Source organism: Microtus pennsylvanicus, chromosome 17 (genome assembly GCF_037038515.1).
Source record: "Microtus pennsylvanicus isolate mMicPen1 chromosome 17, mMicPen1.hap1, whole genome shotgun sequence".
NCBI classification, from domain to species: domain Eukaryota; kingdom Metazoa; phylum Chordata; class Mammalia; order Rodentia; family Cricetidae; genus Microtus; species Microtus pennsylvanicus.
This window is the reverse complement of record NC_134595.1, coordinates 34,482,310-34,497,621: the sequence shown is the minus strand read 5'-3', so window position 1 is coordinate 34,497,621 and position 15,312 is coordinate 34,482,310. Positions and strand designations below refer to the sequence as shown.

Here is a 15,312-nt window from a genome sequence, read left to right as displayed (position 1 = left end):
TTTGAGTGAATGAATGCCCCAGCAATCAGCAGAACTGACACTGTTTGCTGTTCCCTGCTAAGGATGGCACAAAATGTAGACTCAAAACCTGAGGTACAGCTAAACTAAAGATCACTTCTACGTTCGGTCAGCTATCCAGTACAGATTGGACTCATTTCCAACTCTTAACAGAGCAAGGTGAAACAACAAACAGTAAATGAAAAATTTTGTACTAGAAGTTCAGCCACATCATTGGATAAATACAAGCAGGGGTAACCTCTGTATGAGACCACTCACTTACTTAGGTCTCTGCATTGGGGTTCCATAGCTCCAGTTTTAGCATGTTGTTTTCACACCTTTAAGGAGCATAGTGCGGATCAAGTACCCAAGGGTGATTTTATTTGCTTTCTCCTCCTCCTCTTCCAATGGACCTGCTTCCGCTGACAAAATGCCTGTTAGCAGTTCCACTACTAAGGCCTGTTACATTTCTTGACATCTAACTACTGTCCTTTCCTGATGAGAAAAATGACTGCGTTTAACTATCTTACATTAAAGCCACTCTCATTTACCTCCAAATACGATTTTTTGTAAGTTTTTTGTTGTTTGTTTTGGTTTTAGGGTTTTATATGTATATTTTGAGGGGAAGAAAATCCAGTTTGTATCATTTTCGTGGGATTGAGGGAGGTCTCACTGAATGTGGAGTTCATTGGCCCAGCAAGAGTTGCTGGCTAGTGAACTTAGGGATCCTCCTGCCCTCACCAGCAATAGGATTGCAGACAGGCATTTCTATACCCACTTTCTATGTGGGTGCAAGGGACCCAGACTCAGGCTCTCATTCTGAGCCATCATTTCTCTATTCTATAATCACTGTTTCAGTCATTTGTTTTTGTCTTTTGGTCATGTCACTATTGTTTATGCCTTATGCTTTTAAAATTTTAGAGAGTTGAACTGCAGAGATGGCTCAGCAGTTAGGAGTACTGGCTGCTCTTCCAGAGGACATGAGTTCAATTCCCAGCAACCACATGGTGACTCACAACCATCTATAATGAGATCTGGTGTCCTTTTCTGGCTTGCAGGCAGAACACTGCATACATAATCAATCTATCTATCTATTAAAAAAAAAACTAGTCAGGCCTTGGCGGCACTTTAATCCCAGCACCTGGGTGGCAGAGGCAGACAGATCTCTGAGTTCAAGGCCAGCCTGGTCTATGAAGCAAGTTCCAGGACAGCCAGAACTGTTACACAGAGAAACCTTCCCTTAAACAAAAGAAAACAAACAAACAACAAACCATCTTAGAGAGTTAACATTTTATTTCATTCTTAGCCCAATTTTACATACAATTAGGAACTTAATTTATGACATTGATTTTTTTAAGACTAAAATTTATTGATTTATATAATTTTATTTCATTTGAAAACCAGAGTAGGAATTGCTTTTGTTTGTAGCCATCCAAAGCTACTTTATCCATGTTTTGGCTTTGTTTAGATAAGGAAATTGGACAACCTGAATATTAACTCTTGCTTTCAGGAGATGATTTTTTATTCTGTACATTTGTCTTGGTGCACTAGCGTCGTGCTCATCCCCTTACTCGAGCTAGATGAGGACTGCCCGTTCTGCTACACATAGCTGACTTGCTCTTCAGTTTTGTCACCATCATTTTCAGTGAGGAGAAGTGTATCTAGGAGAATGATTGATGACGACTGAATGGTTGAACTTCGGAGCCTCATTGGGCTCTGGTACTTGGCAGGATTGATCCCATTTCGAATTCCATGTTTTGTGAAAAATCTAGAGTTTTCTACCATTGAATTCCCAAAGTAGATTGAACTGGAACATTTTCTAAGGACTTTTACTGACTTTGTGGCCCGGTAATTGCAGGTGATGTATCTGCAGAATGCTTCCCGAAAGGTTTTATTGAAGAGGGTGTAGATCAAAGGGTTCACCCCTGAGGAAATGTAACCTATCCACACAAATATCTCCAGAAGCGTTTTGAGAGTAGCCTGGTTGCAGGAATCACACAAAGCTAAAGTTATATTTGTAATAAAAAAGGGACACCACATAAGTAGAAAGAGGAAAAATACAATTCCAAGCACTTTTGAGGCTCTCTGTTCGTTAGAAATGGTCTGTGCTGATTTTTTTCCAACTGAGGACATTCTTCGTATAAGAGTTTCATCACCTGAGTTAGGTAGAGTTTTATCCTTGTGAGAACCATCCAGCATTGCAACCTTTTCGGGTGAGGAAAAGGATGACTCTTCTCGTTGGAAAACAGTGGACACAGTCCACCAAGTTAGGCGCTGAGATGGCTTGTTTTTGACCAAGTAAGCTTTCTTTCGTAAGGCATGAATAGTAAGAAAGTAGGTGACTATCATGATCGCAAGAGGTGCAAAGAACGCAGCCAGCGAGCCAAAGAGCATGAAGTTGCCAAAGCGTTCCTTCTTCAGCGCACAGGTGATGTTGTCTGGGTTAATCACATCATTCTCTATCCCTTTAATAGGGACTGGGATGGCGATGCCTAAGGAAGACGAAGCAAGATAAATGGAGTCATTTTCATGACCTCTTGTTCTTAGATTAGTTGTTTTGAGAGTTAATTTTAGAAATTCCGTGCTGATGAATGCATTATAATTCCTGAGACCCTCAGCTTCAGATCTGTCAGGTGTTAACAGCAGATCCTTTACAAATGGAATCTAAACAAAGAACTCTAAATGAGCAAATCTGCTTTTTCCAGGTTGGAAAAGCACTCAGAAGATAAGGCTAATATCCAGAATAGTTAATTTGGAGAGGATTTAAAGAGATTCAGTGTCTTCATTTTCAAATGGTATCTATTTATCTATTATCTTTAAGGTTATACACCTTCACTTAAGAATTTTCTTTTGGTATTTGTGAATGTATTTTAATCCTTTATAGAGAAAAAATGGACTTTGTTTAAAAATTGCTGCTTTAGAAACAAGAAAACTTGTTCTCAAGGTTGAGAGTTCCTCTAATAGTTGATAATATGTATACCTTGTGCTATTTCTTTAATACTTTAAGTACTACAAAGTATTTAAATATGACGTTGATCAGTGAAGTAGTTATTAGAAAAGGGAATAACACAAGAGTCACCTTCAAAACAGCAGATATTGTTTAAATATGTGAGCTAATTAATCTTTTTTTAAAGTTTATGTTATGTGTGTTGGTGTTTTGCCTGCAGGTAAGTCTGTGTGAGAGTGTCAGATCTTGGAATTACAGACAGTTGTGTGCTGCCATGTGGTGCTGGGATTTGAACCTGGGTCCTTTGGGAAAGCAGTCAGTACCCTTAATTGCTGAGCCATCTCTCCAGACCCAAGCTGATTAATCTTTTAGCTTATATTGTTTAATAAGTCCAAAAGCACTCTGTCTTCTTCACAACTTATTTCTAATACCCCACAGTTTTTAATAAGGCAGTTTTCTCAAACCTTTTACAGAAGCAGCCTCTACCCTTGCCATCTGTTACATATTTACCACTGGAAAGAAGAGTTTGTGTGCTCTGCTCCAGGGCATCAGTGTCTATAGCTAGAGGAACACTGTCTGGCATTCTGTTTCTGTAAGTTTTGCTAGAACAGCCATCCTCATTAGTACTGTATTAACTGTAGCTTCTTTTACCCAGAACAACTTGGGTTTGATAGCCAGAGAGGTAAAAGTAAACGAGAGAGAGAGAGAGAGAGAGAGAGAGAGAGAGAGAGAGAGAGAGAGAGAGAGAGAGAGAACGAGAGAACGAGAACATACACTTTTATTCTTCTACAGAACAGTTAAGTCCATGGAGCCTGCAACCTAAAATATTTACTTACCGCATATAACTGCCAAACACTTTTTCTTTTTTGTTCATGTATTCTTACAAGCTTGAAATTTACTTTTAGTAAAAATTTGATGTTGATAAAGTCATATTATCCAGCCTTAATTTAGATGCCCTCTAACCAACAAACTGTCACCACATTACGCCCATTATAAAAAAGTCTGCTGACCCTGACCTATCTTTTTATTTGCGCTCTTCTTTCCCTTACCAGACACTTCGCTTTCTCGTTCTAGTCATTACTATTTGTTAATTTTTTTAAAAAAATCTCTCTATCCCTCTATTCTGAAGACATTTCTTTAACTCTCCTTCCTTTCCATGCCAGACTAGTAGTTTGCCTTGACGTTTACTCCCAGGCATTTCCAAGAGGAGCCATTATTTCAGGAAAGTGAAGATAATCTTGATGTCTTTCTTACTTTATTGAGCACATTTTTTCACTGGTTAGAGAGAAGTAAGCAATAGTTTTTGTTTGTTTGTTTGTTTGTTTTTACTCCCCTTCTAATACTTCAAGATTCGTAATTATTTTCTTTAAAAATTTCTTTCTACCGCAAAGCAGTGAATGTGCTGATCAGATCATTTGTTACAAATCTGCAAGTTTGTGTTTCTGCACTATCTTGAGAGAGCTTTGAATGGACGATGCACTTCATTCAAGGCACTCTGATAGCAGCTAGCCTTGAGCCTTCAAGATGACAACTCACAACCAGCTGAAATTCCACTTCCAAGAGATCCAGTGCCCCACGTAGCCACCTCAGGCTCTAGGCACACGCACAAGATACACTTATATACATGCAGGCGAAGCACTCATAAAAAATAAAAATAAATAAATCTTTAAAAATATCAAAAAGATTAGTGCAGAATCATAGAACAGTTTAAAGAAAATTGATTTCTTTCTATAAACCATTTCCTAAACATTAGCTTAACATCTATCTTAGATGTTTTTGACAGTTAAGACACTAAAGTGGATATTTAACTGCTTTCAGTCTGTACACATTGGAACATAACTTCCTGGGTGAATTTATGGTCTTTAGTGCCTGCTTACAAAGTTTGGCTTCGTTGTCTTTTTCTCCTCTCTTGTTTATGCTGTTAAATGTGATTTAAGATGCTTTTTACTTTTTGCTGTTTTCTTTGGTGGTTAGATTCCTCATGCTAGTTAGAACTTAGTAATTTATTGGCAAATATAACACAGTTTGCGGCTTAAATTTCCTGAATATCAAAATCGAAGTATGACAGGACCTCAGAAAATACTGACCAGTTCCAAAGGCATAGACTTACTGCTAATGTAGGTTTTACTGAAATGGCTTAGAAGCTACACAGTGAATGTGGTGTGCAAGTTCTTGGATATCAATGGATTTCCTTGGCCTCTGTGGTTTTCTAGGTACCAGACCTGGCATTCTGGCCACATGGAAATAAAGACTGGACACTCCACTGATACCTTTTGCATTCCCCACATACCTATTGAAATTAACCATACCACTGTAATCTTGACGAATGTAGTAGCCCGGGAGTTGCACTGATTGGCCTGTATTGGCTTTTTGATGGCTATGTAGCGATCCACCGAAATAGCACAGAGATGCATGATGGAGGCAGTTGAAAAGAGAACATCGAGGAATAACCAGGCGGGACACAGGACCAATGGGAGGGGCCATATAGCCTCTGAAAGAAAAAGAATTTTTTTGTTTATAGAATAGCAGTCTTCAGATTAATCTTTTTTCTTACGCCAGTACATATTTTTTAGCCTCTTAAAATGACCATGGAGATGTCCTTGATGTTTCAGATGAGTCCATTCAGATGTAATTAAGTCTTTGAATATGAGTTTATGGAGGGAAGAGCATTTATCAAAATTGAAATATTAATTGAAAACATCCTTTAGAACATTGTGTACCCTGATTACAAATAGTGAATAGAGATGAATGTCACCTGGGTCATTGTTTGGGAAAGTAGGCTCTTGGGTTCCATCTGATACATACAGGCATTGTATGAGAATGCAGTAAACCAATCCCCACATGTTCTGTGGAAATGAAAGCTTAAATATCTATTCTGTGGGAAGACTGTAGGAAAGGCTATTTTAGTCTTAAAACGTATGTCTGGGTGTACTTGTGTGAGATAGACACCCAGAATGTCTCCTAGAAAGGAGCATTTAGGAGCTAAAGTGCTTCCAATCAAGCATGAGAACTGAGGTCAGATCCTCGAAACCCTTATAAAAGCCACATGTGACAGTCCGCACTTACAATCTCGTATTGGAATAATCCCCAGTGCTAGGGAGACAGAGAAGGGTCTCTGGGACCTGCTGGCCAGCCAGGCTAGTCAAATCAGTAGCTCTGGGTTCAGTTGAGAGAGCCTGTCTCAAAAAATACGATGGAAAGTGATTGAAGAAAACTCCTGACATACACACATACACACACGAAACCTCATGAGAGCCTCTTAGAACAAAGACCTGTGATAGAACCTAAGCAGTTGAATTTTCTTAACTGTAGTGTTCCAGTTTTCTGTCGTCAGTGGAAAATAGCAGTGCATTCTTTAACTACCCGACATTAAAGGCAACAGTGTAAGAAGGGAAAGAGTCAGTGATTAAGAGTTTCACAGTGGACACTCATGGGAAGCAATACCCTAGATTCTGGGCTAGGAGTAGGGAAATAGAAAAATTAGGATTGTGTAGTCCCTATAGTTCCAGTTACTGTGGAAGCAGACATGGAAGGGTCACTTGATTCCAGGCCTTAATCCAGCCTGCAACATAGCAAGATCCTCATCAAAAATAAAAATACTTTAAGAGCATGTATGTTGCTAGAGATTGAAGCACGATCTGAATTGTGCAAAGCAGCCTTTATATTACTGAAATTACTGCTATTCTGTTGCTTGCTTTGTTTTGTTTTTTTGGTTTAGGAGTTTTGTTTTGTTTTGTTTGAGATAGCACCACGTGACTCAAGCTGACCTAAAATATACAACCCTTCTGTCACACCTGGCTATGTATTATCCTCACGTGCATACAGTCTCTGTAGAACTTTTAAAAAAATAAAATACTTTGCTACTAATTTAAACTTGCCTACTTAGCTATTCTTAATTATGTATTCTACATTTGAAAATTAAGGTCTGGAAAATTCTAGTCATAAATCTTGTAGCCATGAGCAGGAAGCCACAGGGAACACATAAAAACTACATGCCTTTGGAATTTGACTCTTTGACCCGTGGTATTTCTGCTTATAGGCTAAAAGGGCAAGCCTTCCAGTGCTGACTTCATTAGGCCTAGGGTGCCTGTTAGCCTTATTTTCCAACAGAGCTAATGTATTTATGAACACCAATTTTGGAAAAGTGAGAATTAAAATTAGTTCAGATCACTAGAACATTCTTATTTTAATCAGAACTATCTGGCAGTGGTATAGATTTGAAGAAAGAGCAGGATTTTATAAGATTGAGAGAGATACATCTTTAAGATCCCACCTTTCATGAAATACTAATGGATAGACTTAGGAAAGCAATATAATGGCACTGAATTAATAGAAACCTTTTATTAAAAGCAAGAAAGTGGTTCAGAGCCTGGCTGCTCTTCTAGAGGATCTGTGTTTAATTCCTAGCACCATATGACAGCTCAGAACCATCTACAGCCGTGGTTTCCAGAGGACCTGACATCTTTTTCTGTCCTTCGCCAGAATCAGGCACACCCAACAGTGCACAGGTGTACATGCAAGCTAAGTAACACATAAAGTAAGATTAAAATAAAATCTAAATGGGGTGTGGAGAAAGCAAGAATGTAATTATGGGCATGATAGCACTTGCTTGTGAATCCAGCACTTGGAGGCTGAAGCAGGAAAATGAAAACTTTCAGGCTAGCCTGGGCTTCATAGTCAGATGAAAGCCAGCCTTGACAACATAACAAGAACCTGTCTCCAAAACAAAAATGCAACAGTGTAGAAAAGCACAAAAGGAGGTAGGAATGTAGTCTGATGGTGGGGCACCCATGTAGCATATAGGAAGCATTGGGTTGATTTATAATTATATTTGTTTTTTGTAATGCCTTATGTGCCACCTATTTGCAGCAAGACTTGGATTGTGTATTAATTAAATTTTTAATAATCAAGTGAACAGGAAAGATTTAAGTTTAAAAAGAAAAGAAAAATATTATCTATGAGAAGTTAATCTGGCACATAGATTAGTAACTGCTTTTCTTGGACTCTCACATAAAATTTTCTGAAAAACAAATTCTACCCAGCCTATTCTCTTTTCTTCAAACCTTATCACCACCACCACCATCCCTGAAGTGAACCAGAGCCTCGAGACTAAGCAAGCACTATGCCATTAAGCTATGCTCCAATCCAACTGTCTTCCTTTATTGCCTTTGAACTAAAACTAAAAAAAAGGAATATTTGAATAATGGCATTTCTCTGGGTACCCAAAGTAATTGTAGGCTAAATGTCATAGAGTAATATTTGAGGAGCAAAACATGTCTTTGGTTTATAGATCTTTTACTCAGCTGTTAGTTAAGACAGTGCTGTGTTCATTGTGAAACTGCAGCTGTAGAGACCGTGTCTGGAGGGTAGTCACTCACGTGCTGCCTAAGTTCCTGTTTGCCTCCCAGCAAGGTTTGGCAACTTCATAGGCATTGACTGTTTCTAGTACCTTCCTCAGAAAATAGGTTAGTTGGTCATCTCAAGGATTTGTACAAGTACTAGGTGAGGCCTAAGTATTCTGTCACATAATGTGAAATACATTTTTAATTGAAAGATACAGGGTTCTGCCTCACCATTCCTAAAATTCTATATGCTTTCTTGTTAGTCCCATATGCTGAACATAATACTTCGGGTTGGTAGAATCAGCATTTGTCTTTGAGAAGGCAGAGTAGAGCGATAAGGACTGAGCATAGGAATTTTCCAGAATCAGCCCTGGATCCACATATTGCTGCCACTTATTTTATCATCTCAGAAAATTTAGTTAACTGTTGTAGATCTTGTCTGCGGTGGTGCCATTACCTGTTTTATAAGCTTGCTACATTATTGTATTTAAAGCTTTGAAATACAATAAAATAATATTGCAAAGTATTTGAAACGGTGTGTATTCAGAGAGAGCACTCAGAATAACAGTTGTTACTGTTCTGAACAGTGACTATAGTCAACCAAATAGCAGTGAAGGCACACATGTTCAGAAACAAACCAGATCCCCCAACCCATGTAAAACCAGTGTCTTTATCTGTGCAAGTAGAGCAAGAGTGCAGTGCATCTGCTTGAATGTGAGCCTGTACTGGGGAGGCAGGGAACACAGTGGGAACATACCTACTGCAGCGCTGAAATTGATCAGAAGTGTCTTAGTAAAATTGAATGTTACCGCTATTTTAATTGCACTAGAACACTAATAGCCTATGCATATTGTAACTGGGCTGTGTCCATGCTTCTGCTTAGAGGAGGAATATGTTGTTACTTATTACTGCTGTGTACCCTAGGGCTCGCATCCAGTTTGCAGTCTTCCTGCCTCAGACTTCTCTGCCCAAGTATTTCTAATGTAGGTATTTTTAGGGTTTGTGTTAAAAGCTATTGTATTATGATAATGGGTTTTAAGAATAAGAGATAAAACAATAAAAATAAATAGGTAAATAGACCTGTAAATATTGCATCCAGTGTTCCCAAAGAAGATTTGGCAGAAAAGTTAAAAGTGTCATGTCAAGAGTGTCACAGTCTTGGTAAAACAGAAATTCAGACAATACGGAGTTAAATATTACAAAGAAATGTTTGAATAAAATATCCCTCAGTTAAGAACACCAGGGCCACTTAGTTATTTCTAGCTCATTTTTTTTAAAGTTTGACTTTATTAGAATGCTTAACTGCTTAGTGGCTTCTTGTAGTAGCTTAAATTGTTCATAATGGTAATTGATCTTTTATGATTATATAACCAAGAACACTTTGGTTTGTAGGTTTCAGAAGTTCTGAAGATTTTCCATATAATTAGAGAAAATTATACATCGTTTACTGCTACTTTTAAAGATTATCAAAAATTCTTGCAAATGTGTTAGCTTAGAAAGTCTTAGTATTTATCTAGCTGGAAAAGGATATATAAAGATCTTACTATTTGAAGTCAGGTCCCCACCCATTCACTTCAGATAGTTACTAGACATTCGTTTGGTGCTTTTCAAGGGTAGCATCTGTCCATATTCCCCGTGGTCATGGATTATGTCTTAAATAGTGAATTCATACTGTGACATTTTAAATGGTGATTACATTCCCAGGTTGGTTAGGGTTGCTTCCCATCCCCCAATCTAATAACTCCTTTGTGCAGCATAATTACTGGTAGCAACGTGCTTGAGACTATGAGACATTGTATGTTAATTGTTTTATAAGTATTTGAAGAATGAAATGCTGTTAAGATGGGTTATAATTTAAGGCATAAGTATGTAGGTGTTCTATATATTTTAAGTTAAAATGTTTAGTTTTCTGCTGTGTTTTATAGCCAGGCGATGGTGGTACATGCCTTTAATCCCAGCACTTGGGAGGCAGAGACATGCGGATCTCTGTGAGTTCAAGGCCAGCCTGGTCTACAGAATAAGTTCCAGTACAGGAACCAAAGCTAGACAGAGAAACCCTATCTGGGGGTGGGGGGAGAATATCTTAAGCAATAATTTTCTGTATAAGCAGTTTCTTTATCTCATGGGGTGCCTGCTATTTGAAAACTCCTTGTGGAGTGTTTATCAGCTAACTTGAACACTATAGACTTTTCTGTGTTAAGATTCCCTATCCTAATGCAATGATTTAAGTACCTAGCTCAGAATTTTGCGTATAGTAGATATTTGGTAGTTATGGACTAAGCTTTCAAATTAAAATTTACTTCTGTAAAATTCCTTCAATCTTTATCCAATATTTTCAATTTTATGTTAGTAAAACAAAGAAAATGCATTTTTTATTGATTTAAATATAATTTATTGATTTAAAGATAATGCATTTTGATATTTTTCTGTATGCCTAGCAAAGCATCAAAGAGCACAGTTTTATTCTGCAAGCTGTTGAGTTGAGAATTGGAATCTTAATCCTGTGAGGTCCTTCCACATACATCCCTGCATCATCCTTCCTAAATTCTTTGAGCTCCAGGTTGTTATTAGAGTGTCGTTTCTTATGTGATTAACACATACCATTGGGATATTCAAGAGCTTACAGAATCACCAAAGGAAATGAAAGAGAGAGCGAAACAATACTACTGATTAGAGAATCTAATAGGGCAGTAGAAGCTTGTTTATCGTTTAAAACTGGGTGAGTGTTGCTTTGCAGTAGGAAGTTTTAACTTCTGACCATTTTACTACATGTAAAGATACAGCTTCTTCATTTTATATGTCTCCCTGTTCTTTCCTATAAGAAATAATTGCAATAGTAGTTTAGCTTTACTTTTTAATTTAATAAATGATTGTGCTCTGGGTTAATAAATTTTACTTCTATAACTTGTGTGTTTATTCTCCACATATAAGCACAATTCTTGGAAGCCTGAGCATCTATAATTTTCTTAAGTGGTTTATTAGTGGAATATCAGTTTATCCCAAACATTGACTAATTAAATGTTCTTTTAGTGCTGACTTTGAAACTAGGAGCCCTCATAATTCCTCAATAAAATCATTTGTGTTTGCTAACATAGTTTGGGATAATGTACACACAGAAGAAACTCCTTATGCCTACTTTAATATATTATCTCTTTTTTATTATAACAAAGATCTGAAAGTCAAACTATATTTTTATTATCATAGTAACTCAGAATCTGTTCCACTTATTTTATTGACTTACAGGTTTATTGGGAACACAGATGGTCAGATACCATAAAAAAGTTAAACAGATGGGTCTTCTCTTGAGGTACTCTGAGCCAGACAATTTCCTTTTGTAACTAAACATCTTTTCTTAAAGGTTCAAGGCAAGAACTGTAATAGGAATGGGACTCGATTACTCAGTGATTCTATTATTAAAGTCTCAGAATTTTGCAAGGTATTGATTACTTTGTTAAAGGAAAAGTGAATAGGTTTTTTGACAAGTGTGGGGTTTTTTTTACTTAATATAATTTTTAGGTAATGCATGCAGAAACTGTGAATATTGCCAAATTAATGATTTTATAAGGTGGCTAAGGAGGGGGTAAAATTGTTCCTAAGAAATTACTTTTGTGTCCTTTTACATTTATTACAAATCATAGAAAAAATAAGGGAATGTTCCCTTCTATGTCTTTAATCCAGGTCTATCTTTTATTTCAAAGAAAATAAAGATCAAACGAATGTCAGGTTCTTTAGTGGATGGGGTTCAATGGCAGGAACAAAGGGAAATACTTACCAAACATGATTGTCAAGAGGGCAATCGGCATCACAAACAATCCAACCAGCAAATCAGCCACCGCCAGGGACATTAGAAAGTAGTTGGTAGCATACTGCAGCCTTTTCTCCAGTGACACAGCCAGAATAACTAGGATGTTCCCCCCAATGGTGGGTATTATCACCATGAGTATCAGCAGAGCTGCCCAGTGCACTTTAGTCCCCTGTTCCTCGGCAACCAGCTTCATCTCCTTTGCTATTGATTCTGTCCTTAATCCAGAATAGTTAGACAAGATCAAATGATCACATATATTCTGTAGAATGTGTTCAGGATTTGAGCTTTGTTCCGACATTCTATAAGAGCAAACCGTTCGCTGTTCTGTGATTCAGTCCAGTACCAGACAGTGGTCAGCATGGTCAGTAGCTAAACTTGTCATCTGCTTTTTCAAGGCGTTGTACCCATGCCAAACATGCAAAGCCAAGGTTGACTTATATTCCTTTTTAAAGATTCAGGTTCTGCAAGGTGGGAATGTGTACGCATCTGTCCATGTTTGCTGGTAAGGCATCCAGATTTTCAGTCTTTTTCTAGAGGCTTAGATTTCAGAAGATTCAATGAAAAATATCAATAGAGGTAGAAGAAAAAAGATGTTAGTTTCTCATCCTTTTTAATGTAATTTTAAGAGAAGAATTTGAACTTAAATATCAGAGAGTTTCCCTTAGACACAGAGAGGTTGTGTTATTTCCAGAAATCAGTAAAAAAAAATAAAATAAATTAAATTAAAAAAAATAAAAAAAAACACTAGAGCTAACTAAGTACACCCTCCTATTTTGATAGGTTAGTATGCATTTGTGATAGTTCAGCCAGTACCCACAAAAGTACTGTATTTCTGATTTGCCACAGAGGCAGTGCTAGAGGAGATAGCACACTACATGTTCTCTGACCCTTGGGTACTTTCTCCTTAACTGTAGAAAACACACAGCAGTGGTCAGAGCTCTAAAGAGTTGCAAGTGAGGGATTCGGTAAGTACTACCACCCACCCAGTCAGACCCAAGCCCACCTAAGGGCTGAGTCAGGATTTACCCGCTGAGAATCTGAGTGCTGTGATCATTTTTCTGATGCGTGCTGATTTAAATGCTTTTTTATGACTCATTTTATAATTCCTTTAGTTGGAGAGAAAGTAGTCCAAAGAATTACTAGCCAAGTACTTAATTTTAGTAATAACTGCGTCTTTCTACAAGGTTTTAAATGTGATCACGTAAGTCTGCCAAATTTGAACCGTTCTTTTTTAAGTACTTCTTTTCTCTTCCCGATTCCCTTGAGAAACACTCTAAGAGGAAGATGAAGTTATTTGTTCATTATACTCACAATCCCCATATTAATTTAGCCCTTCGTTTTTATAAACTTTAATCCACTGAATAGATAGAAAAGACTGTGGAAACAAAGCTCCTAAAGATTAAGATGGAAACAGCAAAAACCGAAGTTATATTCCATACGTATTTGTTAGCTACTTACCTCTTATCTGCTTGTGAGTTTCCTAAGCATGCCGTCCTTGTGTCTGTTCAGTTGGGCTCCTTCTGACATCCTCCTCCCATTGACTTACTCTGAGCTTCCAGCACTGGCACTTGTAAGCAGCTGTACGCCTGCCAGAGAGGTTATTTCCTCTTTGATACTGTCATTATTAGAGCATAGCTGCATTCATTGTAATTCATAAAACCACTCGCTAATTGTGGCCAACCAGTTCATGACCCTTATTCAAGTTCATTCTTATCTTTGATATTTGGGGGAAATGTAGTAAACTATTACTTTAGCGTAAGATGATTTTATTTTATTTGAAATTAAGCCTCCACTGTTTTTCCCTTCTGAGGAAAAAAGAGATATAATCTAGAGGGTTTGGAACTTGTAATTTCTAGCAATGAAACAAGATTCTTATCCAGCTTTGTGCCTTTGCTGTGGAGCACAATGAACTTGCTCGTGTCACTGCCTTATATAGAAGAGCACACAGAAAGGTCTGCATGCTACTTGTATACATAGGTTTTGGCAGAAACTTTGTCACTGCTCATTTCTAAACAGCCTCTGAATTTGGAAGCTGTTTCATTGCCAGCTTCTTTTCCCACAGATTTTTAATTGGGAAGAGTGTATAATGTATAGAAAAAAATACATTTCTGCCCATTTTCGAAAAGCAATATATAAGTCTTTACAATTATGCTCTTGAAATTTAAACTATAAAACTTGCTTAGTGTTAAAACTTTAGAATTCTCAGGGTTTTCTCTTGAAACGGTCTTCATAGGTCCTTTGGAATTTATTTACTTATTTACATCTAGATTATTGATGGAATTTGTGAGTTTTGTTTTGTTGGTTAGTTGGTTGGTTGGTTTTTCAAGACAGGGTTTCTCTGTAACAGCCCTGACTGTCCTAGAACTCATATGGAGCCCAAGCTGGTCTTGAACTCACAGTGATACGCCTGCCGCTACCTCCCAAGTGCTGGGATTAAAGGTGAGTGTCTCTACCTGGCAGGATTTGTGAATATTTTATAATAATATTTTTAAAGTATTTCCATCATACTCTCCCTTTCCTCCTCCCACTCCCGTCCATTGCTTTCCTCTTCCCAGCTATCCTGCCTCTACATTCATTAGTGTCTGTCTCCCAGCAAGTTGTTTCATTGGGTCATTTACAGAGCATGGGCATCTTACCAATGGCTGTAACACTGGAGAAAGTGGTTTCCCCTTCCCCATCCAACATTAGCTGCAGACAGTTCTCTAGATCTATTTCTTTTTTTTCTTCCTTTTCTCATTTTTGCTTCTTTTGGGTCATTATTCTTGTTTGGTTCCTCATAGTACTTTTTGTTGATTGCATCTTTGTATTATAATTTAATGTATTATTTTGTTTTCTGTACTTCGTAAAATTCTTCTTAAAGTTTTGGTAACAATTTTATTTAGTGTGTGTGTCTGTGCGCGCGTGCGTGTATGGTATGAGAAGGAAATGCATGCACATATATCAGAGGACAGCTTACATTTGTCTCCTTCAGTCATGTGGATCCCAAGGGTCAGACTCAGGTGGTCAGGCTTGACTGCAGGTGCCCTGCCTGCCAAGCCATCTCACTGGCCCCTATTTTATATACCCTGATTGTTGGTTTTTGGAAGCTTGATAACATTCAGATTCTGTTTCTCTCTCCCTATTTATATGTCCATTTCCTAATTAAGAGCTAAGAGTGATGACTTACATAAGGTCTAATTGTTTTCATAATGTATTAGTACTCATTGATAATCATGTTGGGA

At 37.6% G+C, this 15,312-nt stretch overlaps 2 protein-coding genes across 3 annotated transcripts in view; one reads left to right on the top strand and one right to left on the bottom strand.

Annotated features, from left to right (window-relative positions):
* Psmd1 (proteasome 26S subunit, non-ATPase 1) overlaps positions 1-15,312 on the top strand; it is a 78,242-nt gene that overhangs the window by 35,243 nt on the left and 27,687 nt on the right. The gene's annotated exons all lie outside the window — the stretch shown is intronic.
* Positions 1,161-13,643, bottom strand: Htr2b (5-hydroxytryptamine receptor 2B). The gene is made up of 4 exons (XM_075951324.1): positions 13,550-13,643; positions 12,059-12,628; positions 5,235-5,435; positions 1,161-2,489 (listed from the first exon to the last, which is right to left on the bottom strand). The coding sequence occupies exons 2-4, from the start codon at positions 12,387-12,389 to the stop codon at positions 1,597-1,599; spliced, it is 1,425 nt and encodes a 474-aa protein (XP_075807439.1). The 5' UTR covers positions 12,390-12,628; positions 13,550-13,643; the 3' UTR covers positions 1,161-1,596.

Coding starts and splice junctions, on each gene's coding strand:
- Htr2b (XM_075951324.1), bottom strand. CDS start 12,389: ATGTCGGAACAAAGCTCAAATCCTGAACACATTCTACAGAATATATGT. Junction 5,436..12,058: donor CCTCTTGACAATCATGTTTG/GTAAGTATTTCC, acceptor TTTTTCTTTCAG/AGGCTATATGGCCCCTCCCA. Junction 2,490..5,234: donor GGTATGGTTAATTTCAATAG/GTATGTGGGGAA, acceptor CGTCTTCCTTAG/GCATCGCCATCCCAGTCCCT.